The sequence below is a fragment of the Andrographis paniculata genome, unplaced genomic scaffold, assembly GCF_009805555.1.
Source record: "Andrographis paniculata isolate CXL003 unplaced genomic scaffold, ASM980555v1 Contig30END, whole genome shotgun sequence".
NCBI classification, from domain to species: Eukaryota; Viridiplantae; Streptophyta; class Magnoliopsida; order Lamiales; family Acanthaceae; genus Andrographis; species Andrographis paniculata.
Window position 1 is genome coordinate 291223 of NW_026137563.1, and position 26756 is coordinate 317978.

General features: G+C 32.4%; 7 protein-coding genes across 12 annotated transcripts; 3 read left to right on the forward strand and 4 right to left on the reverse strand.

The window, feature by feature from the left end:
* Window positions 1–133: 133 nt before the first annotated feature.
* Window positions 134–4394, reverse strand: LOC127246364 (U3 small nucleolar RNA-associated protein 21 homolog). 2 transcript variants are annotated; one of them, XM_051267679.1, is made up of 7 exons: window positions 4123–4394; window positions 3969–3996; window positions 3535–3635; window positions 3030–3233; window positions 1015–2914; window positions 689–903; window positions 134–479 (listed from the first exon to the last, which is right to left on the reverse strand). In XM_051267679.1, the coding sequence occupies exons 1-7, from the start codon at window positions 4246–4248 to the stop codon at window positions 330–332; spliced, it is 2724 nt and encodes a 907-aa protein (XP_051123636.1). In that variant the 5' UTR covers window positions 4249–4394; the 3' UTR covers window positions 134–329. The 2 variants fall into 2 exon arrangements, with proteins under 2 accessions (XP_051123636.1, XP_051123637.1); XM_051267680.1 differs by lacking the exons at window positions 3969–3996; window positions 4123–4394 and having other exon boundaries at window positions 3030–3124; window positions 3204–3233; window positions 3535–3617.
* Window positions 4395–4477: 83 nt separating this feature from the next.
* LOC127246367 (uncharacterized) lies at window positions 4478–4988 on the forward strand. The gene has a single exon (XM_051267684.1). It carries the CDS (start codon window positions 4508–4510, stop codon window positions 4811–4813), a length of 306 nt encoding a protein of 101 aa, XP_051123641.1. The 5' UTR covers window positions 4478–4507; the 3' UTR covers window positions 4814–4988.
* Window positions 4989–6072: 1084 nt separating this feature from the next.
* LOC127246366 (uncharacterized) lies at window positions 6073–7898 on the forward strand. Its single transcript, XM_051267683.1, has 5 exons — window positions 6073–6478; window positions 6553–6630; window positions 6980–7079; window positions 7228–7370; window positions 7458–7898. The coding sequence occupies exons 1-5, from the start codon at window positions 6155–6157 to the stop codon at window positions 7683–7685; spliced, it is 873 nt and encodes a 290-aa protein (XP_051123640.1). The 5' UTR covers window positions 6073–6154; the 3' UTR covers window positions 7686–7898.
* A 915-nt stretch (window positions 7899–8813) lies between these two features.
* Window positions 8814–9854, forward strand: LOC127247000 (uncharacterized). Its single transcript, XM_051268692.1, has 3 exons — window positions 8814–8996; window positions 9083–9135; window positions 9527–9854. Exons 1-3 carry the CDS (start codon window positions 8906–8908, stop codon window positions 9647–9649), a joined length of 267 nt encoding a protein of 88 aa, XP_051124649.1. The 5' UTR covers window positions 8814–8905; the 3' UTR covers window positions 9650–9854.
* A 648-nt stretch (window positions 9855–10502) lies between these two features.
* LOC127246527 (serine carboxypeptidase-like 40) lies at window positions 10503–13299 on the reverse strand. The gene is made up of 9 exons (XM_051267967.1): window positions 13287–13299; window positions 12735–13058; window positions 12538–12645; window positions 12050–12324; window positions 11650–11913; window positions 11444–11562; window positions 11198–11290; window positions 10912–11017; window positions 10503–10652 (listed from the first exon to the last, which is right to left on the reverse strand). Exons 1-9 carry the CDS (start codon window positions 13297–13299, stop codon window positions 10503–10505), a joined length of 1452 nt encoding a protein of 483 aa, XP_051123924.1.
* A 1049-nt stretch (window positions 13300–14348) lies between these two features.
* On the reverse strand, window positions 14349–19107 carry LOC127246726 (serine carboxypeptidase-like 40). The gene is made up of 8 exons (XM_051268252.1): window positions 18618–19107; window positions 16659–16766; window positions 16261–16535; window positions 15352–15612; window positions 15103–15218; window positions 14933–15025; window positions 14704–14809; window positions 14349–14599 (listed from the first exon to the last, which is right to left on the reverse strand). Exons 1-8 carry the CDS (start codon window positions 19030–19032, stop codon window positions 14438–14440), a joined length of 1536 nt encoding a protein of 511 aa, XP_051124209.1. The 5' UTR covers window positions 19033–19107; the 3' UTR covers window positions 14349–14437.
* A 4924-nt stretch (window positions 19108–24031) lies between these two features.
* On the reverse strand, window positions 24032–26445 carry LOC127246672 (agamous-like MADS-box protein AGL15). 5 transcript variants are annotated; one of them, XR_007837755.1, is made up of 8 exons: window positions 26175–26445; window positions 25626–25701; window positions 25294–25361; window positions 25104–25203; window positions 24980–25021; window positions 24780–24817; window positions 24467–24563; window positions 24032–24239 (listed from the first exon to the last, which is right to left on the reverse strand). XR_007837755.1 is itself a non-coding variant. In XM_051268177.1 (8 exons), exons 1-7 carry the CDS (start codon window positions 26351–26353, stop codon window positions 24524–24526), a joined length of 543 nt encoding a protein of 180 aa, XP_051124134.1. In that variant the 5' UTR covers window positions 26354–26445; the 3' UTR covers window positions 24032–24239; window positions 24488–24523. The 5 variants fall into 5 exon arrangements, 2 of the variants coding, with proteins under 2 accessions (XP_051124134.1, XP_051124132.1); XM_051268177.1 differs by having other exon boundaries at window positions 24488–24563; XR_007837756.1 differs by having other exon boundaries at window positions 24034–24239; window positions 24488–24657; window positions 26175–26440.
* Window positions 26446–26756: the final 311 nt, after the last annotated feature.

Consider the following 26756-nt stretch of genomic DNA (forward strand, 5'->3'; position numbering starts at 1 on the left):
GAATTGACAATCAAAGTGATTTCAGATTCACTCTCATTTGTTGCATTGCCATATAGTATATACAGTAAACAGAAATATTCATGAAGAATGTAATAAACAACTTGATTCATTATATCCGGTTGCCAATCGCCAATGACAAAAATCAATACATTTTTAATATACTACCATGCAAGAGGACTAGTATCACTCACAAGAACAAAAAGATAGATGTGTTGCACATCCAGTCATCAACTGATTACATGGAATATAGCAAGGATATAAAATCCTCATTAACTAATCTGATTCAAAAGTAGTGTCGAATTACAACAAAATATATCATCCAATTATACTCAAAATTGTGAGTTGCTGAGAAATGTGACCATGCATCTTGTGCTCTGGAATAAATAATCTATACTTTGCCATACAGTGGACTGAATCTCGAGCAGTTTACATGCTTTTTGCTGTAAAACTGGCTGGCGGCGTACGCTTTCACCGTGAATCTGACCACAAAAGAAAGGTATTAAATTCAGATCAAGATTACACCAATCAAACAAGAAAAACATGCATAATTAATGAAATTTAGCTTTCATTCTTTTTATGGTGTTCATGAATTAATAAAGGAACTTTAATTTCACCTTAAGTTTGACCTGCTAAATACTACTCAGTAATCTGAGAGTAACAAAAATAACCCAAAAAACAAAGAAGATACCTTCAAGAATAATCTGATCATAGCCTGTAGGAACTCGAAGTTATTTTTAAATGAAATCTCTTGTATAAAATAATCCAGTAGAAGTTCAATAAACTGCAGTTCCGGCCTATTGCTTGGCTCTTGGCTGTCATCATCATCTACAATCTGAAGCATACGGAGTTCCATGTCCAAGCTTGAAGCCGATAAGCCTTTAACATAATCCGTAAATGCTGCAACTGTACAGATTGAAGCAAGCACGGATGAAAAAGGTTTGTTTCCACCTCAAAAGAAATTATCATTACTCAAAAATCAAATCTAACATGAGAAATGGTGAAATGGGAACTTACAATTCTTTTTCTCTGCTGAGGACAGAAGGTACTGCAGAAATTGAGATACTAATACATCAGATTTTTCCTGTGTCTTCTCAGTTTCAGCAATTTGTAAATCTTTCTTGTCGTCAGCAGATTCTCTAGGTTTAAACACAATCTCCCCAGAAAGAGTTGGAATTGAAGGTAAGAAGAAAGGGGCCTTTTCAGGTTTCTTTGGTGGCTCGATTGGTTTGTTCCTCTCCTTTATAAGATCCAAATTGATCAAGCTTTGCCACTGAGTCTTGGGCAACAGTGAAAGAGTCACAAGGTTGGGTATCTGTTGGTCTGGAATGGAGTGATAAGTATCATGTGTCTCTACAGAGTTTACTTTGGAGTTGTCAGAATCACCGTCTGTAGACATCTTCACTGATGAGATGGAAGGCAAGTTGACACTTACGACTTCATTGCCGCTGCCATAGGAACCGGCTTTTGCAGGAGCAGAAAACATTTCTTGATTAACCCATAGGTAAACCCCAACCTGATCCACATGTGTGGTTGCTAGTACATCCATATTTGGCGATAGAGACAGCGCTGTTATAGACACATCAACATGTATGGCATCTATTTGTTGAGCAAGGATTACATCCCATATTCTGAGAGTCCCATCCATGCTGGATGTCAAAAGCCACTTTCCGTCTTCACTGAAGCACATATCTGTTACACGGTCAGAGTGGCCTTCAAATTTCCTAACCATCTTCAATGAGACAACATCAAATACGCGGATAACAAAATCATCAGCTACAGTAGCTAAAAGACCATTGGAACGTTGATAAACAATCTTGACCAGCGAACAACCAATTTCCCATCTGGATTTTACTTCACGCCCTTTGAAATCCCAAACCTTCACATCTCCATAGAAACCTGCACTTATCATTACAGTGTTTGTTGAATCACATGCAACACCAACAACTTCTCCATTGTGAGCACATGGCTTTCTCTCTGAAACATCAATGTAGCTTCCTCGACTAATTCCTGACTGAAGGTTAAATCGCTCAATCCAACCACCTGCATTCCCTAAAACTGCAAAATTGCCACATGCACTGATGGCACAGGTTTTAACAGGGGTTGGATCTTGTGGACAGGGCGTTAGTACGTGCTCGCCAATCACAAAATTTTGCAGCCTCCAAACGTATGCCTGAGGTGTATCTACGTGGCATGTTACTACATTGCACCAGTCTCTCTCCCTAATCTCAGCAACATCAAACGCAATAACAGGTTTGAGTTTTATTTCGGCCTCCTTCATCTTGAGCTTTTTTGCCCTTTTGCACACATGGCGTTGAGAAAGTTCTCTACTTTGCTGGTCCTGGATGACAGAAAAGAGCCGAAAAGCACGATCCTGGCCTGCAGATAGAATGTGTCTTCCGTTTGCATAGAATTTGATACACAAGGGAGGAGCACTGTGTCCACTTCTAAATCGTAGAAGTCGAGGATCTCCATCAGTAGTATCGAAAATCCACATTTTTAAAGAGTTGTCTGCAGATGAGCTCATCAGTACAGGTTCATTTGCGAGGAAGTGTAGGGACACTATAGAACAGTCATGGGCCTCTCCAATGATTGACTGAAGTCTCCTCTTCTCAAGATTCCATATACTTATGACACCGGATGAACCACCAGAAGCTAAAAGGGGTTGTCCATCAGTGCTGAAAGCTAAGGCAGTCACTGAACCCCGAGTAGAGTGACTAAATGTAACAACTTCTTCATCATATCGAATGTTGTGAACATGAACCTTTCCATCAGAACAACCAACACCAACAACATCCAGTGCTGGTGATGAAACACAACAACATATGGCTGCATTCCACCCTTTGAACTCGTAAAGTTTTTTCTTAGTGCTAATGTTCCATAGCTGCAGGGAACCTTCTTGACTTCCCATAATTACCTGGTAACAAGGTTTTTATAAGAAATTGGTCCAGATATAATTTAAAAGTTGTAGGATAAGTATACAATCTAGCTATGACATTCCTACGATTATGTTAATCATGAAGAGAAGGTACCTTGTTCAGGTAAGTATCAGGATGCATTATGCAACTCGGCGTGAAGCTGCTTTCTAGTGAAATATGACCAACTGGAGAAAGGTTCTCAGTCACTCCTTTAAAGGCCCAGATGAAAACATTGCCTTTAACATCAGTGCTCAAGATATGTTCACCAAAGAGAAGTAAGTGATTTACCTTAGCCTTATGGCCAGCCCAAGTTGCCACCTGTGAAAGTTGATGTTCCATGCTTATTGATTATGTTAATCAATTAAGTAATCGCACACACACATATATAGAGAACAATTTCTGATTGGTAAAAGAATCCTATCATGCTTGTGAAAAAAAAAACGCTTAGGCAATTTTTTTACAGTTCTAGCCTTCAAGTAACTATCATAAATTTTACTATTCACAGAAATAGTATATCTCAAATAAGCATATACGAGGTGGGATGCATTTGAGAAATACAAATAAGGAAATTCAAAGAACAAATGAAATTTCATGTTATCTTTCCTAGAAATCAAAATACCTGATGGGCACGCTTAAAAACAGCTATATCCTGTCCGTATGCAGCAAACGTATAGTTGCGATAAGAGGCCAAAGCCCGAATCTTCTTTGGCAGCTGCGGACCTGCACTCCACATGCACTTACATAGTTACACACAATTCAACGTGACAGAAAACAGGATAATGTAATCATAGACTAATCAACAATACTGGAGTGTGAAAGAGATTGGAACCGTACGAAGAGACTTTCTATAATATACAAATCAGGAAGAAAAGCACAATGTTCGTATCTCAAAGAAAATATTCTAGCCGCTACTTAACGAAGAATACTTCCTCGCCAAACTAATATACACTAATAGAAAAACGAAAAGGCATAATAAGTATCTCAAGCTTCAGATAAGCAGGCAGTTCCATACTAACAAATAAGTCGAACATTCAGTAAAGGGCTGAAGTTTACCAACAATGACTAGATTGAGCTTCGCGCACTGCAAACAAACAAAAAAACAACTAAACAAAGTTAGATTCAAACCGAAGAACAAATAAAAATTCTTCCAAATTTTGAAACCATAAAAACATAACATATCCACATTATTGGAAGACCTAACACTTACGTTGTATATTTGGAAGGCTTTGCCAACGCTGACGGTGACAAACGTCTCGGTGCCCAACCGCTGAACCGAGAAGGGGACGTTGGTGCTTATGTATCCGATTGCTCGAAATGGCTCGAATATACCCATCCTGTCCACCTCTTCACAATCTTGCGGAAAATAAATGTACGGCGGCGACGGCAGCTGCGGCGGCGAAGAACTCCACCGTAGGTGTAGGGGCGGAGAGGTTCAGGGTTTTGGAAAAACGCAAATCGAGTGAAATCGGTTTGATGGCTTTTTATATATACTGCACATCGGAATTACTAAAATACCCTCCACAGTAAACTGCGATAAATTTACTGAAATATTTTGTATACAGAAACCCTAGTGGACTGGGTGATCGACAGCCATGGGAATTCTATCTTGGTTCGGCGGAGGCAGGCGCAACGGCAAGAAGGAAGAGGCTCCGGCGGCGAAGCCGGACCCGAAGCCACAGGCTGTGGAGGTGCCCGGCATGAATGGGGCGGTGGAGGTTCCAAGGCCCGCTACTTTTGCAGCGGATGTGTCGGTTTTCGAGTTTGGTTCGGTGGCCGCCTCGGTCGACAAGGTGACGCTGGCGGGGTACTGCCCCGTCTCCGACGAACTGGAGCCTTGCCGGTGGGAGCTCTTACCGGCGAGCGGCTCCGACGCGCCTCAATTTCGCGTTGTATTCTGAATTTTGAGAGCGGGTTGAGATAATGCGAGAGAGAAGCGAAGAGGGAGCTTGATTTAATGGTCTTTAGTGAACTTTGCGTCTTTGGTGGTTTGATCAAAGAGGATATTGTAGCTTGTACTTATGATGGAGGTTTTTCTCATGAATAATTTTTATTGATTAAGGTTATTGAGATCCAGCACAGTTGGTTACTAAATTCTGGATTCGCACCATTCTATTGCTTATTTTCGGGCATACATGGAAATGAATTAGTTTTCTTGTAGTATTGCATGTTATCGTTTTATTTTCTTGATTTGCTGTATATTATAATGCATATGTGTGTTATGTGCATAGAAATGGTGGTGTTGCTCGTCAATGGCCCGTTTCTTTGCGTCTGACGGTCTGAGTGATCTAAGTTTCAATCTTGCTTGAGGGCTGTGAATGATTCGCAATTTGCCGCCTTGAAATGTTACTTCTGAAATTTAAGCAGCCATATGGAATTGATCATTTTGTAGTGTTTTAATGGTTTGATGGGGCAGCTCTCTATGGAATTGATCATTGTGCAGTGTTTTAATGGTGTAATGGAGCAGCTCTATGGAATTGATCGTTGGGTAGTGTTTTAATGGTGTAATGGAGCAGCTCTCTATGGAATTGATCATTGGGTAGTGTTTTAATGGTGTAATGGAGCAGCTCTATGGAATTGATCACTGTGTAGTTGTTTAATGGTTTAATGGAGAGCTTTGTGGCTTTTCTAGTTTTGAGTTCTTGAATCCATAGAAAACAACTAAGAATTTGTAATGATATTTGATCTGCAGTGAGAGTAGATGATATATATATATATATATGTATGCCTATATTTCTTGCTATTGACCATCCAATGAATCCAATAATTGCTGGCACTTCATTTGCTTAATTTGGTTGTTATTTGTTCATATATCATCTGAAAATATGTGGTTTTGGAGACCCTTTTCTTGATACTTATGTCAGGTTTAGGAAGTCCTAATAGCCCTCATTTGATTGAGTGTTAATTTGTCTTCCAAGCCACTTTTCTTGCCATGATTTTTGTATGAAACTTGCCATTCTTTCTTGGGCTCGGATAATATCAAATAACCATCAGACACTGAACCATTAATTCAAATCAGTTACACTGAAAGTGGTTTACTTTTTGTTATGCACTCTGAATTTCAGGACAAAGGAGGAGAAAGGGAGAAGGATAGCCTTTGGTTTAAAGTCCCACAAACTGCCAAGAAGCTGATTTGACAAGGCAGTATAGGTACACAACTCTTCTTTCTCAGTTACTACTACCCACAAGTTTTTCTCCTCCATTCATCCCTTTTCTTACTTTACCCCTTCAACTGCTCATCAATGGCTGCCCTCTCAGCCAACCCTTTTTCCCTCTGCATATCTACGCCATACACTACCAAAAAACTTCGAAGAAAATTCTCACCTTTACTTGCTTCTTTAAGTCCTTCTGCAGCAGCTTCGAATGAATCATCGCCCTTATCGTCAGCCACAAAAACAGAGAATAAAGCAGAGAATTTCAGTGTGTCAGCAGAAGGGTCATCCTTTAAAGGGCCCTATGCTGAGGCCTCAAAGCCGCCGGAGCTGTCGTATAACCATAATTGGGGAAATCCGAAGGCTAGCCCAGTTGTGCAACTACTGCAGTCTACTGAGTCCACCATTGAGAAGGTATTGTAATTTCTTCAGAATTACTCCAGCTTTAATATCGATTTTTTGTATAACAAGGAGTTTAATCTTAGCAGGTTATATTCGACTTTAGGTTTTTGGCACTTCTGGCCATTGGGGGCACACTTGCTGGTTCTCTGCTTTGCTTTCTCAATGTAATTCTCGACTCCTTTACAGTTCTTGATTATGAAATTTCAGGCCATCGATGTTCCGAATTCTTGTCTGTGATTTTTGTGTTAAATCTATCCTTTCAAAAGACCTTTACTGCATCATGGTTGGCTGATTGTTCGTGATCAATGGAAACAAAAGATTTGGTTAATGATTGAGATGTTATTATCGTTAGATCAGAGGATGCAAAAGTAGTTTAGATTCGTGTTGGTCAAGTAAATAGGATCCGTCTTCATGCTATTCCCAAACCTTTTGAAAAAAAAAACTAACTGGATTCAAAATTGCACCTCACATAGACAAGTTCCTGTGCTTCACAAAAATCAGAACTTCTTGTAGGGATGTGTATATATATTCGACGCATACAAGCTATATTGGACCTCCTGCATCAAGGGGGTACACTCCGGCCAAATGGTCCTACGACTGGTTGAAGCCATAGGTGAGTTAGTTTCTCAGTTCTTACCGACATTTTTAACACGATCAATATAATGTTTGCGTACGTTGAATGTTCTTACATTGAGATGCTCATTTGACCTTATATTTCACGTTGATTCATCAATTTTCCTAATAACTTCCTCGTGTTCCAGATGTGTATCTAGCCGGGACAGTCATGCTAATATTCGGCATGGGCTTGTACGGATTATTCATCTCCAACGTGCCTCCCAATGTGGCTCCTATTACCGATCGTGCTCTTAAGGGATCTTCCTTGTTCGGGATGTTTGCTTTAAGGGTATTATATGTATACTTTTAATGGTCAGTATTTTTATTTTTTTTTCGATTGTGTCTATAGCCGAATACACTTGAAAACAATGTGTAGGAGAGGCCAAAGTGGATGAAGATCAGCTCGCTGGACGAGCTGAAGACGAAGGTGGGGCATGTGATAGTGATGATCCTTCTGGTGAAGATGTTCGAACGGAGCAAGATGGTGACGATCGCGACCGGGACAGACTTGCTGAGCTACTCAGTCTGTATATTTTTGTCGTCGGCTTCTCTGTACATTCTCCACAACTTGCACAGGCCGGAATCGGAATCGGAATCGCATTAAGGTTTGGGGAATTATCGCAAGTTGCAAGAGAAGTATATATGTAGATAAAGATATATAACGCCCTTTTCTCTTGTTATTCTTACCATAACTGATTTTAGCTGTAAATAGAATTTAAAGTACTCGATGCTATATTGTAATTAAAATATATCGATATTATGTATGGGTTGATTGGTTTTGATTCTAAATAATTTTACTGTTTAGTCGGTTCTTTAAGTGTAAATTTAGGGTGTGTTTGTTTGGGGGTTTGGATTTTGAGTTGGGATTGTTTTGAATGTAAAATTGATTTTTAATATAATATAAAAAATGAAAAATAAGTGTTTGATTTGATATTTTTGGAAAAAAAATTTTAGATGAATAGTAGAATTTTGTCTAAATTGGTAAGTAGTACTCCCTCCTAAATTAAAATTAAAATATCTTGAAAGAGTATAAATATTTGTTATAAAATAAGATTACGATTACAAAATAGGAAAAAATAAATGAACAAAACTTTACTGGAATGGAGGGAGTATTAAAAATAAATTCAATTAAAGTAGTAGAAAATGACTTATTTTCTTATTTTTTATTTTTGTCAAACATTCAATATATTTTTTAAAAATATTAATATATTAAATATAATCATTACTTTTATATTATTTAAACAATTTTTTTTTCACATAACATAATTTTTCTTTCAAACTAAAATACAAAACAAACAATCTCATAAAATTATTTTAGCTGGCTTGAAATTTACACAGGCCTAGTTAATTTTGAATTTTAATATTGAAATTACATAGCTAATTAGTTACACTTTCAAACAAAATTATACCTCAATAAAAAAAAAAATTAACTTTAAATTTGGGTCAAGCTCGTATCACATACACAATAACGACGCATTAATTAATATATTATACATATTTATTTTATAAAATTATTTAAAAAATTAAAATTAAATCAATTTTTTTTTATTTATTATTTTATATTAAAATTTAATTTAACCTTCAAAATATCACTTCATAAAAATTTTAAATCAAATCATGAAATTTTACAACTATACTGTTCAAATCTCAATATCCACGTAAAGACCCGCGACCAAACACGGCCCGATAGACCGCCGATTTTTAAACCTATTAATAATAGATTTAAAACTCGGCTCTCTCACATAGAAACCCTAGATTGAGGCGAATAGCTTATAAACCCTAAATCAAATTCTTCTCCCTCCGAGGAAAACCAAATTTGGGAAGATGACTCAGAAGGGGAGCCTGTTCAAGGGCCAGAAGAAAGCGAAATCGATTCCTCCCAATCGCCACGGCAAAGTCTCCCAGACTCGAAAAGGTAGTTTCGTGGCACGAAGCCCACAAGTTCATTGATTTTCCGTTTTATAGCGAATCTGATTGTTGATTTTCTTTTTGTTGGTTAAGGGAAGAGAGTGGTGAAGCCATCGAAGGTGACCAAGAATATGAGTTCTGATAAGGTAATAAACTTAATTGCTTCAAATCACAAGTTCCGTTTTGTATGTGTTTATTGTTTGAACTCTCCCAAGTAACATAAACAATGACAATTTGCTTAGAAAATTATTTTATCTTTCGGCTTGAATGTGTTCGACACATTATACTGAGTTAGATATATAACCTCTTCATGGGGCGCTCAATAGCCAAGGCCCTAGGGAGTATACGGAGTAGGAATTGGTGAACTTGGTCTAACCTTTAACTATTCGATAGATATTACATTAAAATTACTCCCATTGAGAGTATAGGATGATCATGAGGTTGGTGATATGTGGGGTTATCAGATCAGGCTCACCTATTTATGAGGAGTAACCAAGCAATCTTATGAAGATTGCAATTTGTTTTTGTTTTTGACAGGAAGTGACCAAGTTTATAAATTACTGCAATGAGGTAAAAGCTGCAACACTAGCTAACAAAGACGGTGGCCAATTGAGCATTATTAAACCCCAGTTAGATTCCTCGAGTGATGCCAAGAAGTAAATGCCCGTTATGAGAGGTTAAGGTGTATGATTTTGGTGCGTTCATGCTAATGTTGTCGTTTTGGTAAATTATGATCGGTTTTCATCGTGCATATTTCATTAATTATTAGCTAGGTGAATAGTATATATTGTTGCACTTTATGTTGAAACCTGATTTTCTTGCACACAGATATAAATGAAATGAGATTTTTAACTCTTTTGTGCCAGTCAATGCTTGTTTCCCATTCGTATCTTTCTGTGGGTAATTTGAATCCTGGATGTCAGTTAAGAAATGACCCCTTCCCCCCCCCCCCCTCCCCCTCCCCCTCCAAAAAAATAAAATAAATAAATAAATAAAAGAGAAGAAAGAAAGAAAACCATGCTGTCCATATGCCTGAACTCTTCGGGAGATGGCATGAGATTATTTCGGACACAATGTGATACCCAGTTCTGAATGATGATAAATTAGATCACCTATATCACTAGGGTGCATCTTCCTTTAGAAGTTCTCTAGTAAAAACTCCAAAGTTTTGCATGCTGGGTTTGGGAATTTCAAGATAGGTTACCTTTTAGGAAGTTTCTTAGAGTTCGTGTGTGTGTGAGGGCAAAGTGTGCTAAAATGGTATGTGTTGATTTTTCATTTATGGGCCAGTTTATTATTATATAGCACACCTGGTTTGCAACAGAGGTTGGAGAGGGGCCAGGATCTTACACTAGCACCTAGATAGAGAAATATTATTGGGCTTTATTCAGTCAAATAATAATCATAGAATACTTATCTGCAAAGTAATAGAATAGCTGAATTTAAACATCTCTATTGTTTTCTGGGTGGAAGATATGAAAAACAGTTAATGATGCTGTGTTGTGTGCATTATTCAATCTCTAGTAGGAAGATCTTTTCCAGCAAGAAAATGTCGAATGAGGGTGAGAGCTCTTTCAGGCTGGTAGGCTGGCACTTGATGCCCTGCCCCTCTTACCGTAGCAAATCTTAGGTTGCCTTCATATTCCTGGGTATACCCTCCAATCTGAAATAATAATAATAATAATGTTATGTGAATTTACTTGAACTACTACCTCAAGCATCTTATACAATCTCTGATTTTCTTAGAGAAAATAATAATAATAATATAAATAATAATCACTTGTGCCAGAGTGTGAAAATAGTGCTAGCTTCAACACTACTGTATTATGCTAAACTAGTGGCACTATGACTATGCCATAGTGTGCCGGTAGTTGTATTGATTGAGTGATATAAATTAGAAGCAAAGTTTGAATAAGTATTACCTGTCCTCCTGAGTACCAAGGAAGGTATGCGGATTTAGGGTGAAGCTTCATCTTTTCAAAGCAAAGATTTGTCGTAGTAAATGGTATTCTTGCGTCCACATCCCCACTGTAATTTTACACCAATAAAGATACACACTTTTGTGTCTGTCTGTATTATGTATATGCACAAGCAGTAATATATACGGGATTGTGAGGGAAAGTGGTTCACTAGATTCTAACCGTTAATATGATGAAATTGAGTTACTTAAGTGATAAGAAAGTTACCAGAATATGCAGTTAGAATTACCTATATATCCAAACTCGAAGATTGCTGCCAAGGAGGTCTTTGATGAGGGGCATGACTGTTGATGGGGAATCTGTCCATTCCTTGATGACGACACTGTAATTATTTTGTGTTTCTCGAAATGAGCTGCCTTTGTTAATTAGTTTGAAGACTTCTGATTAATTTTCAAATATTTAACCTTTATATGCTCGTAGATATGCTGTTATCAATGACTTAACTCTATCGATAACTGCCAGAATTTGTTCTTACCTGCATCCGCTCCATCCGTAGTGAAGTTTAGTAACATTAGCATGTAGTGCCTGTTGAACATCTGCTCTGTTTAGGTATGCATTCACATAACTGAGGATGCATGGATCGATATCCCTTCCCTGCACGTACATTCTCATATTATTGAAAATTTTAGTAAAACGAATTCAAGAAATAGAGAATGTAGTTGAAGTTGATTTAAAACTCACTGCAGTCTTCTTAGGCTTCTCAGTGAGGTTTGAATTCAAGCACAATGGTGCGTAGATGTTGTACGGATTAATACCAGCTATGTTAGTATTAAGTTCTTCCTGAGCCTCTAGGCATTTATATGATGATCCCTTATCGATGTTTATAGGGAAATCGCAGTGCTTGAGAATTTGTGCTGTAGTCTCCCCGGAAATTATGGCATGATTTCCAAGATACTCGATCATACCTCTGTCGTCAGCCTCATCCTCTAACGATGGGTTCCCGATCTGCATTGTGTCCACACCACTATTTAGATGTGGCGTAAATCTGACGGAACCCACTTTGGGTTGGTAAGTTTACTCGCAAAGCTACACGACTTGTTTCTCGAGATCAAGAGACAAGTTTTGGGTAAGTGAGACTTACAATGATTCCTTTGAGGTTAATCAAAGTAGTCTTGGCCTTTCTATTGTTGTGTAGAATTGTTTGTGCCAACATTGCCCCGTAGTGCCCGATATAGCTCTCTCCGGATATGTAAAATTCTCTACGTTTGTACTCGGGAAATCTTTCTAACCAATTGAGTAAGAATGCATAGTTATCAATCGTGGTTCGCCTGTCCCCTCCGGTAGTGAAGTCCGCCGTGGTGTTGGAGTAGGAGAAGCCGACACCCGCCGGCGACTCCAGGAACAGCACATTTGCAGCTGCAAAAGTTTGACATTCATATATACACATAATTAAGTTCGACACCGTAAAATCGCTGCCTTCAACTTTTTATCCAGCCGACATCAACGCCGGCCATATTATTTTAAAAATACATATAATATAGGGCATACAATTCGTTTTTGCTCAGGGCTCCAAAGAAGTCCGAAACGCGCCTATACACATAGATATAATGACCAGGGAGGGCAACATACCATTGTTCCAGGAAAATTTGTTCTTGTAGAGTGTTTTCCCGTCGCTGCAGACATGAAATGGCCCGAGTTCTTGCATTGCACCGTAGCCAAAAGAAGAACAACCCGGGCCTATTCAACATTGCCGATCACTTCTCTGTTAAATCGTCATGTGTGTGTGTGTATATATATGTATATATATATGCGTGTGTGAGGCTTACCTCCATTAAGCCAAAGAAGAAGGGGTAAGGAATGCTTCTGAGAGGTCTTCGTCTCGACAAAGTAGTAGTAAAGAGCCCGGCCTGCTACCTGGTCCACCGTGACATACCCGCCGTACTGCTCGAAGTCAGCCTCCGGCTGCCCGGGTAGTCTCTTGATCCGATCGTTCTCTCTTAGCTGGGAAGCTTGGTGTGGTTGGATCTCTAAATGGACGAAAGAATCAATGTCGTCAATGCAGAATTGTGCGGTGTCGAGACTGTTCTTCAGCAGCAGCTCACTCCTGTAGGGATATGAAAGGGTTCGATCAGTGTGCTTCTCTGCTGCTGCTGAATTGAAGAAGAAGAAGATGATGATGATGATGATAATGGTGAAGAGGATTAGGGGTTGTTTGTCTGTCATTGTTAATTTAGAAAAGGAATTTGGAGAGATTGAAGAGAAGGGATGAGTTACTAGTACAGTACACTAACTCTACTATACTACAACTGCTACTGCTACTACTCTCTTTAATGGCTTGGCCTGCCTATGTATTATTAGTACGGCGGCCATTAGATTACAACTAATCAACATGTAATAAAGAGTATAATGAGCATAAATATAATATAATAATATATATTATATTAGTTTTCACAATATATATTTCAATTGATGTGAACACAGCACATATATAGCATAAATTTGAAATACATGATATATATATATATATATATATTGATTTAATTAAGTCATGCATTGAAGAATAGATCATTGATTAGAACTCATTAATATAATGTTGATTAGCCCAACACCCCAACATTCTCCTATTATTATTATTGATATTGTTATGCTTTTACTATGGCTATATGCATATGTCTATAATGAAAAACTTTTTGAGAGGTAGCCAAGTCAAGTCACATGTAATTTGTCTCCCAAGGCTTGATTCATAATATTTGTAATAAATAAATAAAAATATATGAATAATAAAAAACAAACAATCATCCAAACGAAACACACATAACATTAAGTTTCTATTCAACATATGCCCATCCAACTATTATTTTATTTTTCAAATATAAAAATAAATAATTCAAAATACAAATTAATGTAGTACCTCATTTATTACTATACAACTTTTTATTTGCACAAATCAGTAGATGTTACGAATAGGATATGTTCATTGTGACACTCGGCCGCTAACTCCGAAAGCACATTTAATTTTTAAAAAAATTAATTGTTTTAAAATCTATATATATATATATATATATATATATGAACATTATAAAAATGAATCGGCTCTGTTCACTCAGGTATATTGTACGATAATTATGTTGGTAGTATAAAAATAATATTTTGTTTTGAATTATTAATTTTTTAATAAATAAAGTATATATATTGTATTAATATATGTATATTATATTCTTTTAATAATATTTTATTAATATTTAATGCTATGTGAACAAACCCGATGATGTATTTAAATGTGTTTAATGTATCAAAATATGTAATTTTTAATTTTGTATTATAAATTGAATGTTATTTAATTTATCGTGCTTGTCACCTATGTTGTCTTATTGGATTCATTCTATCTTGGACAACTTAATGATATCAAATAGTAACAAGATCTATATGTAAAGGTAATAATTAAATTCGCTTGGAGATTCCATATAACTAATTTATTTAAAAATGACTAAATAATAATAATAATAATAATAATAATAATAATAGTTATTTATTTATAATTAGAGTCAGAATTAGGGAGTTGAGTGCCATCAAGAAAATGCATAATTAGGGAAAGTGCTCTTTGAGGTTGGTAGCTTGGAACTTGATGACCTGCCCCTCTTACGGTTGCAAATGTCATATTCTTTTCGTATACTTGCGTATATCCACCAACCTGTATATATATATATATATATATATTCAAAATTAAATTAAATTATTTTATAATTAATAATATATAATTTAAATTTTTAAAAAAATAAATAACTAACTAATTACCTCTCCAGCAACAAACCAAGGGTGCCAAGAAACCTTGATGTCAAGATTCATTTTTTTAATGGACTTCTTCGTCGACGTCACCGGTATTCTTCCGTCTATGTCCCCACTGTATTATTTATTAAATCCAAATTTATTTTTTTAAAAAAAAAATTAAATATAAATTTGCGACATTAATTTTGAAATTAATTAAGAAGATTAGTTAATATATGATTAAATTAAATTAAAATACCTAAATATCCAAACCCTTAGTCCATCAGCCAGAAACTCCTTAAGCAAAGGGATGACTGTGGTTGGGCTGTCTCTCCAATTCTTGATAATATCACTGCAATAGTATAAATAAATAAATAAATAAAGCCCATTTCAACAATTATCATAAATAAATAAATAATTTTAAACAACCTGCATGGCTGCCAATAATAATCAAGTTTAGTAACATTTGCATGTAATGCCTTTTGAACATCAGCCCTATTGAGATATGCAAATATGTAATTGTCACTGCAAGGATCACTCACATCCTGTCACAAAATAATAATAATCAATCAATTAATTAAATATGTTGGATTAATATATATACACATCATTATTTAATAAAATCAACTTATTGATTTCAATTACTTGATCATTGATGCTAATAATTATATATCTTACCGAAATCCTTTTGGGTTTTTTGGTGACATTAGGGTTGGAGCATAGTGGAGCATAGATGTTGTAGATGTCGATGTCGTCGATGTTGCTGTTGATCTGTTCGTAAGCCGTGTTGCATCGAGTAGACTGGTCGATGGCTTTGGGCGAGAAGTTACAATATTTGAATATTTGCTCGGTAGTCTCCTCCGAAACTAGAGCATGGCTTTCGAAGAATTCGAACATTCCTTTTGTATCCATCTCGTCGTCGATCACTGCATTTCCAATCTATGGATAAAAAATAGAGAATTGTAAACAAAAAAAAAAAAAAAAAAAGAGCATGGGGCAAATTTTCAATCCAAAAACATAACATATGATTCTTTTGAGTAAATGTTCTTGAAATCTTGATCAATTATTTTTATTTGTTTTTTATTTTTAAAAAAAAAGATATATACAATCATAATTTTTTATTTTTGAAAAAGGTGTGATTATTATGAAGAAAACTAAACTAATGGTTACTTTACTTTACATTATAACAAAAATTTATAAAGCAAAATAATTATTAGGGCCCATAATTATGTAATCAAATAATTATGAATTGACCCAAAGGGTAGTGATAACACTCATTGAATTTATTTTTTTTTTTAAAAAAAAAAGAGCCCAACTTATAATTTCTCCAACCATTAATCATCAAAAGGATACAAATTAAATACCATATCAAGAAATTATACTCAAACTTAAATAAATCACTTGTATCTAAATTTATCATCATGCTACACTATAGATAGCTTCATTTTAGACATAAATAAATTGATAGTTTTCAAATTATTTTACCCTAAAATACACACACACACAAAATAATTAAACTTTCAATCTTAAGATATTAAAAATTAAATAAATTAAATTTTCAATTGAGAATTAGAAAAATTGACTTACAATTATGCCTTTGAGATTAATGATAGTCTTGTTAGCCCTCAAATTGTTTCGATGGACGACGTGCGCCAACTGAGGTACATAGTGTCCGGCATAGCTTTCCCCGGAAATGTAAAAGTCACGACCTTTATATTCGGGAAATCTCTCGAACCAATTCAACAAGAACGCGTAATTATCCTTGGCAGTGTTCCGATCTCCGGATTTCTCATAATCCTTTGTTGTGTTCGAGTATGAAAACCCTACTCCGGCCGGCGACTCCAAGAACAACACATTTGCAGCTGTATGTATGCAAGAAATTGTAGTAATTATACAATGCACACATTGTTATTACAAAATTAATTATTTTCATCAAATCATTCAATCATCATAAAATTTAAAAATAAATAAATAAATAAAATTACCATAATTCCAAGCAAAATTGTTTTTGTAAAGTGTTTTGCCATCACTATGGACTCTGAAAGGGCCAAGCTCATCCATGGCTCCATAGGCAAGTGATGAACAACCTGGCCCTGCAATTAACCATTATTTAAATAAATAAATATGATATCAGTAATTAAAGTAATTAATAAATTATTCTTGTCACACATAATTCCATGTGATTGATAATTAAAATTTTATATATATATATTACTTATAGGTGAAAAGTATTGGAGCAATAAAGACAACAAATATATATAGCATTAGAAAAATAATGCAAGTAGACAGCTTGGTAATTTGTAAACCAATTAAATAATTTATATGAGTAAAAAGATTTATTCCCACGATTATCCAATTGGGTGCTCATACTTTTAGATACACGTACGCGTGAATACTTTTTATTTATAGTAAAAAATATATATATAAAATAAATATAAATATTATTGATAATTAAAAAAAAAAGGAATAAAATTGAATAGGAGAGAGTAGAAATTATTGTTCTTTTCTAATAATTTTGTTATAATTAGACATTTGTTAAATTTAGAGGACTTTGAAAATTGGAATTTGGCTAATAAATTTCATGCATGAATAAAGCCAAGGGATAAGAGTCAACTAGTGAGGTTTCCAAGAAAATTCGTCCACATTATAATAAAATAATAGAGAATTAATTAATTAATTAATTAATTAATTATAATGTATATGCTATATCTATAGATTATTATATTATTAACACTAATCTATGTAACATTTAAATGCAATAGAAAAACTTTGAACAAGTAATGTAACTATATATGTGTGTATATATATATATATATAAACAGTCCTTATTAGGATTAATTAATATTTCAAAGTAAAATATGGCCTAAGCCTTTAAATAAATTGATAATTATATACCTACACGGATGATGACATTGGCTAAATAACAAAATAATTATAATTTTTTTTTCACTTTAAAATAAATTAAAAGGGAAGTAACTTTACAGACAGACACAACACCTAATTAAAAATGCCATGTTTATATCTTCAAATCATACCTTTTGGTTTGTTTATTTTGTCGTCAAACATCATGTTTCTATTATTTGGATTATACTTTCTTCGAAAAAATACATTATTTTTTCTCTCACAAAATATGTCATCATATATTATTTTAATACTAATTTTTTTCAAAAGAAACAAGGTTCTCTTTAACTTTATTATTTTTTATTTTATTTTTTTGAATTTTTATTAAATTATATCTTATAATTAAGATGAAATATATATATAAATTGTAAAATGAATCATAAAAATAAGTAAAATCTAGAACAGAGCCTCCTTCCAATAAAATTAAAATAAAAGTAATTACCATACAAAAAATGAAATCTTAAGCAAAGTCCACCTAATGATCACCTAACTTGAAACCCACATCATATTCATATGCACAATATATACTTCCAATAAAATAAATAAATAAACTATTTGTTTGACGTAATATAATAAACATTTGAAGTGGTGTTACTAATGTAAAATTATTCTCTATTATAATATATAAAAAAAATAAAAATTAAATCTATTTGCTACTATATTTTTAAGAAAAGAAATAAAAAAATAATAAAAATCTTGTGAATTTTTTTTTTTAAAAAAAATATATACCCTGATTATTATATTTCATAAATCACCCAAATTTATTATTTATTTTTATTTGTTTTAATCTATCCTCTAAATTTATCAATCGCTAAATAAATTAAAATTTAACTATTATTTTCCCTTTAATACTTATTTACAACAAATGTAACTATTTTTATTATATTATCTCTTCTTATTTTCTTTAAATTTTTTTTTTTAAAACTTTGAACTACTTTTTATTTTTATCATTTTTTAAATAAAATATTTTTTTTTTTTAAGCTCTGGTCTAATTTTACCTAACATAGAGAGTATATATAATATATATATATATGTATATGTACCTCCATTGAGCCAAAGAAGAAGAGGCAATTGTGAAGGGGACTTCTTGGGGTGCTGAGCCTCAACAAAGTAGTAGTAAAGGGCCCGGCCGCCGGCGGGATCGACGGCGACATACCCGCCGTACTGTTTAAACGGAACGCCGCCGGCAGGCTGGCCGGGCAATCTGGGGATGAAATCCTTCTCCTTCTGCCCTATATTTTTTTGTGGGTGGATTAATTTGTGTGCCTGGAACTGAGAATGGCTGCCATTGAAATGCCTCTGGTCGATCCCATTAGGTTTTTGGAACTTTTCTTGGTATATATGAGAAAGGGCTTTGATCTGATCATTGTGCTTCTTCGCATCGATTTCAAGCACCCATTTGAAATGGGATGCCATTAAAACAACTACAATTGCTGCAGATGCTGCTTTGAAATCCATTGAGGAAGAAGAAAGTGTGATTATGTGATCGATCCATCGATTTATATATATATGTGTGTGTGTGTGTATGTAGTGTGTGAATGTGATAGTCTTAACAAACCTTGAGAACTTTTGGCTGGACAAGAATGGCCTTGCTTATAGACTGTAAACGGCGCAATCTGAAGGGCATTATGGTCATTCCGTGTCCCTTGTGTTAATTTAAAATTATAGGCTGTGTGTATTGTTTTTATTTTTAATTTTTTTTGTTTTTATTTTTAATTTTTTTTTAATAATGGGTATATTGTGATATAGAAAATATATTTTTTTATTATGAAGTGTTCATTGGTGGCATAAGATTTATGACAGATAGTTTAGTCTGAATAAATTTTATGCATACAAGCACATGTCACAAATTATAGCCTAGCATGTTACTCGAGGAACCGTGGAAGCTCCATGGACCTGTACACCGGATAGATGACCGTCTAGATCCATCTGGGCAATGGAGCGGGGGTCCATGGGTCTCCCTTGTATCGAGAAGTCTGTTTATTTTAAACGCAATAATTAATCACGGATTCTAATTAAAATTATTAGTTAATTTATTTCCAAATACTCTTGGGTTTTTATTTCTAAGCTACAGGTTAGATATTTTAACCGATCAATCAGGAATTAAGGAAAAAAAATTTGGATGTCTTTTGGTATTTTTAGAATAATAAATTTTAATTGTAAAAATTATTTGATAAGATATTTTAAATGAGAACTTTTTTGTCTGTAATATATCAAATTAAAAAAAAAAGTAAATTAATATTGATAAACAGTAGAAATTAGTGAGTAAGGGAAGACAAAACCAAACAAACCTCTTGGCCTGTGTTCTTTCAACCAAAAATATATTGTCCCAAGTAGATTTTATAGTTGATATAAATAAAGACTATTATAGCCCTTAATATTTATGATATTAAGTGATGTTATTTGATGATATTTGTATAATATTATATAAAATGTGGAGTAATTTTATATTTTAGTAGATCATACATTTACTAATAAAAGGAAATGAATACATTTGCGATGGACAGATTAAAATGACAAAATGGATAGATTGACGGTGGACAGAGGGAGCATACGGTTCCGATAAAAAATATATATATATTAATATATTACACATATTTATTATTTTTATATATATTTTTATATAAGATATATAAAAAATATATAAAAAAAATAACAAATAAGAAATAAATTATTCAAATTATCTCACAAATCAAACACATTCATGATCTTTTACGGAAAGTTCAATTTCATTTTGTTCATATGACATTTTATAAAATTTAATGGAATTATATATTTATTACGAAATAATAATAATAATAATAATAATTATTATTATTATTATTATTATTATTATTATTACATGTAAATTAAAGTGCATGAACGAAACCACTATCCATATATATTTGCATTTATTTTTAATCTTTTTCAGACATTAACTTATTTGTATGGATTATTTTATACTTAATATATATGGAAAATACATTGATATATATATATATGTTATTAAAAATGATATCATATAAATTAAATACAAAATTTTCAAATTTAAATTAATTTTATAATTTTAACTTATTTTTATTATAACAACTTCACTATATAAATTGCGTTCATTAATATTTGATATAAATATTTATGCAATTATCTATTTATGTCCTCTCTAAAATTAAAGTACGCATTTAATTTCATAGTAGAGCAATAGAGTTTGTAGTATTTTTATATGTAAAAATTATTTTGTCCATAATGTATAAATTAATCTAATAATATTAAAGTAAATAAATATAGATAAAAAATTATTTATATAAATAATAGAATCTTCACTTATTAAAAAGAGAAATTAATATATATATATATATTTATATATATATCTCATTTAATTAAATTGATTATTACTGCCTCAGTCCGACTTTAAGGATCTCACTTACATTTTGCGTGTTAATATTTGAATATTAATTATTAATCAAAATATAATACAAATTAAGAAAAAAATGCAAAAATACTTCGATTAGTGTCTTACAGTACTAATAGAATGATATTTATATACATAAAAAAATATTATACAAATATAAAGATATTTTTATTATTAAATAGAATGACAAAAATATAAATGTAACTCTCATATGGGAATGAAGTATTATATATATATATATATATATCCACTAAAAATTATATTAACAACATATATAATATGATATCTATATATAAGTCAACTAGGGCATGTGCAAAGAAAGATAGCAAAAAAATTAAATAAATAAATTTGGAAGACACAATTAAATAAATTAATGATTAATTTAAAAATTGTATTGTACGAAGATGATACGGTGTATCGCTTCTCTCACTGCCAAACATTTACATCACTGTTTCTTGGAAATTTCCGGCTTCCATTTCGATTTGCACCTTCACAAATTAATTAAATCATCTTCATTTTGATTTTAACATAACTTTTAGGGTGTGTTTGTTTGGGGTTTAGATTTTGAGTTGAGATTTGAATAGTAAAAATTTTGAATTTGAATAGTTGTATGCTGTGATATAAATAGGTATTGATGTGATGTTTTAAATGTAAAATTAATATTTAGTATAATATAAAAAATAAAAAAAATAGGTGTTTGATTTGATGTTTTTTTAGGAATAATTTTGGATGAATAATAGGGTTTTATCAAAATCTGACAAACAAACACACCCTTAATAGATCAAATCAACACCATACTGATTTGATATGATTTTAAATTTGATCACTTGTTATAGTGTATACATTACCATTTTTGTTCATAACTCAACTGATTTTTTTCATTATTATTTTTTTTTTATAAAAATAAAAGTAAAAAATACCATATATATATATATATCGAATTTGGTGACGGTTACGGTATTGATATAGAAACATCAATATTGTGCTACATTTTTTTATATAGCATACATCAAATTTCCGGAATGTATTGTTCAATTGTTTATATAGCATCAATCAAGAATCCAGATAATATGTAGAATATTTAAAACACATGTTTTTTTGGATTAGATTTTTGATCGGTGGCTTCTAAATTATTTATTTGTGTTTTATGGATTCTTAATCTGTATTTTACACTTTTTAATTGATGTTATATGGGAATTAACAATACAGTATATAGCACGGGACATACTTCTATAGAACTTTAGATATATTTTTACATAGCACCAAATATATTCGTATAAAGTACAATATATATTCTATAAAGAACCAACATACTTATACAGAACACTACCACATATTTTTTTTATAGCACTAGTTGAAAAAATAAATAAGTAAATACAAATTTAGTTTTATTCTACAGAGTACTATTAGCACAGCATTGATGTCTAAAGCATTAATACTGTAATAGAAACGATCAAATCTAATTTTATGAAAGTAATGAAAAAAATTATGATTATTTTTTAAATGTAAAGAGTAATACAATGATATATCAATAGTTAAAAAGAATTACTCGAATTATAAATGAAAAATATTTCTTTTTTTTTTTTTTTTTCAAAAGAGATAAAGCTATAGCTTTAAATAAATATATAAAGTTATGTTTTATAAACAAAGTGAAAATGTTGTACAAAGGAAATTGTTTTGATTATTTAGTAAGTTGATAGAGTTATTGTACCCAAAATTTGTCATATTTCCCAACTAACTCGACATTTTCTACAATATGGATTATTAATTAATTAATTAATCATACTTTTGAGCTGGCTAATTGATATGACAATGACTTTGTATATAAGTTAAAAGACATTTTTTATCTGTCAAATTTTAAGGTGAAATGAATTTTAAATACACCATTGGGTAAAAGTATAAAAGTTTTTATTTTTTATTTTATTTTTATATTTATAAAATTAATAATAACATACAAATGATGAATTATAGTTAATAATCTCTTTCTTTCTTTCTTTCTTTATAATTTGCAATTTAATATATAAAATATTATATATAAAAGAAAAAATTTCATCCAAAAAAAAAAAAACCATAAATAATATTCCATGATTACAGCATGATGAGAAGTACTATCATTAACCACCTTAGTATAAACATAGCAAATAGATCTATATGTAGATAAAGTTTATCTGTAATATTAAAAAGGGTTGCTGCTCTATCATTTCTGTAAATGCATGCAATCAATCAACAATCTTTATTTACTGATTATATATATATATTATCAACGAATTATTTAATTTTTATGTATTAATCATTATTTATTTATTTTTTTTCAAATTTTGTCTGTCACACATGATCCTGCTAGTGTAGCAATTGTGAGATCTCATATTATCAAAAATAATAAATAAATATATTTTTTAAAATAACAAAATAAATTTGTTTAAACTGTTCAAACTGTCTGTATTATTGAAATGTTAAATTTGAATTAAATTTTTTAAATCACGATTCTAAATTGTAATTTTCTTTTATTTTTTGTTTTGGTTTTGATTCCGGTTATATTGTTTCAGTTGGAACTGTCAGTTTATATTTATTTATTTTTCTAATTTTCACTTTTTTTTCAATTTCAATTTTATTAAAAAACTTTTGATTTTAATTTCAATTTTATTTAGATATTCTTTCTTGATAATCAAGTTTTATAGATAATAATTCAACATAAAGTTAAGAGTCGTGTTGAATTGGAGTTAGATGTACTTGGATAAAAGTATATTTTTGTAATGATAATATAATAAAAGATTGTTTAGATTGCCAAAAAAATAAAAGAAAAATGATACTATAATAATGATGAATTATATTTTTTAAAACTAATATTTTTTTTTGGTATTTTTAAAAATATTTTGTATAATTACATTGATCCATATACATTTATAGTTCATATAAATTTGTATGTATTTCACAAATATAACATTCTATGTAAATCTAAAAAAAAATCAATTAAAATATATCCTTGATGATTTGGACGGAGGAGAAAATATATATTAATTTTACCATATTTATATATCAAATATAAATATTATTATCTTTTAATCAACATACAACCAATAAATGTACAAACTTCTATAAAAAAATTAAAAAAAAAATTCAAATATACTATCGTAAAAAATGAATCCAGCCCAGTTTTTCGTGGTTTATTTAAAGGGCATAGGGTTAATGTTACAAAAATTGAAATGTAAAATAAAAAAAAAAAAAAAAAATCCTGGTAGCACTTGTTCTTCATGCTTCTTCTCCTTTCTCTATAGACCTGAACACTCAACATCAAATTCGAAAATTGAAACAGGCTTACAATTGCCAATACACAACTAAACAAATGGAACCATAAATCTACATACGTCTCAAGATTTAGCAACTTCTAATAATTTTGTCTCTACTATAAAATTTAATGAGAGCAAAAATGTTTAAATTTGAAGGTAAATATAAATGTCACGATATTATGAAATCAAAACAGAAATATGCATCGAAACTAAGTACCACGAGTGTAAGGCTACATACGAGTGTAAGGCTACATCCGACTCATTGCCCACGACTCTAATATTGTGTACCATTTCGAGGCTTTGAGAGTCTTTCTCTGTAGGAATAGTGTGAGTCGACAATGGGAATCCAATACAATGTTTAGTTTCATGTTCACTCAATTTGATAAGGTTGGATTGATAATCGACAACCTACAAATAGATATATAAAAAAATTTATATCAAAAACCAAATGATTTGCCATCAAAAGTGGAAAAAGAAATCCAAGGAAACAAGTAAGCAAATAGATTATTCCAAAACTAAGTTGTTCTTGCCTGTCTCTGCAAATTTTTGTTGCAGCACCGTGTTGTCCCTGCGAATCAATAGCGCGTGTTGTAGTAATTGAATATAAACAATTATAATTCTTATCGACTTACAACTTTTAGGTAGAGGCAGAGTTATACAATCAGAGGTATAGTAGTTGTTGACAAAATCATGTTTGTTCTCTAAGAAAACAAAACGACATATTCTGTACCTGCATCATAGCTTCGTCGATTTGATGAAGCAGCAGTTGCTCCTGCAATTCAAGAATTTAAATTTACTTAATCGCGATATAGAGATCTCGAAAACTTTGCAATTTGTAGATTTAACTGATGAACCTTTCTCTGCTTCACCCAGATTATGCCTTCAGCTAGTTTCCCTTCAGCCGTGCACCGTTCTTGAAAGTCCATGTCCGCAATTTCTTTACCCAATAATCGCCTAATCATCGCAGAAAATTGAAAAATTTAACAACATATATTCCTTTTCATGTACTTCATATCACTAATTAAATGCCAGAGTAAATCATACACTTGGTTTGATTTGAGCTCTTTAACCTCCTCTTTGCGAACCTCCACCTCATCCACCCCAGGATCGATCTAGTAACATAATATGCAAGAGATAACACCAATCCCATTAACTAAACTATAAGAATAAATCATCCTAGGAATTAAAACTAATGAATCGACAAAACATTCAAGAAATTGCCACTCAAACCAATATCACAGTTAAGCATCTATACACTTTCCTATCGATTGAAACATTAAGGTAAAGTGTTTATTCAGTATGGCAACGAAGTTCATGACGAGTTTGACGACAATAGTAAGCATATAATGAGGTTGAAAAGCCGAAGAAGCATGTACCACAGGTTTAGGTGCTCCGGCAGGATTCTTTTGCCATTCCAAGCACTTCTTATACCTCAACAAAATCTTCTTTGCACTACAAATAACAGAGAAGTAATAACCACAACAACATTCATAACAAAGAACTATGGAAAATCGAAAGTTCTAAAAGGTCTAGCACAAGTTGCAATGTCACATAAACTAGCCGAAATCAATGGAGAGTGATATTAACAAACCACTACAAAATCAGGGCAATCTAATAGACTAACTCTGAAATATCATGAAAATAATTTAATTCACACAGAGTAAATGAAGGAAACGCGATTAATGCCCTAGGTTTAACAATATGAAGAAATCAAATAATGCAGAATTCTGAAATTCCCAAATCAACAGCAAAACCTAATGAATTAGCACGCATGAACTACCATAATCACTTAGTAGGAAACAAAATAAAATTGCATGAATTCGTCAGGCACCAAAAGCATGCAACCAAAATCCCTAAAGAGTCCCAAAAAAAACCCTAAATTTTGAAAAGAGGGAAGCAGAGGCGGGAAAGAGGTAAATTGAAACCTGGAACTAGCATAATCGAAGAGCTTCCCATTGCTGGAAACAACAACTGCAACGTCGGCCTCGCAGAGGATGGATAGTTCGTTGGCCTTCTTGAACAAACTCGCCCGCCTCTTGGAGAAGGTGAGTTCCCTTTGCTTGGAATTCTCGATCCTCTTCATCTCGATCTTCCTCCGACCCATCAGTCTGTAGGTCGGATTGTGATGGTGACTCGTTGTCGTCTTCTTCGATTTTTCAGGGATGATGGAAGGCGGGCCGTGCTATTATTGGCTGCGGTGTTTGGGCTTTTGTTAAATAAATATTACAAAAACAACTTTTTGAAAACTTAGGGACCTGTTTGTTTGGATTTTAATATTTTGGTGTTGGAATTGAGTTGACATGATATATATATATATATGTATGTATGCATATAAAGTAGAAATAAAAATAGCTGATGTTGAGCTTAGACATGTCCATTCGGTTTGGAACCGCCAATTCGAATCCGGCGGTTAAGATTTAAATCGGAATCGGACACAAATTAAATTGAAATTGTCATTTCGACGATTCGGTTGAAGAAGATAAAAAAGAAAAATAAATACGTATTTG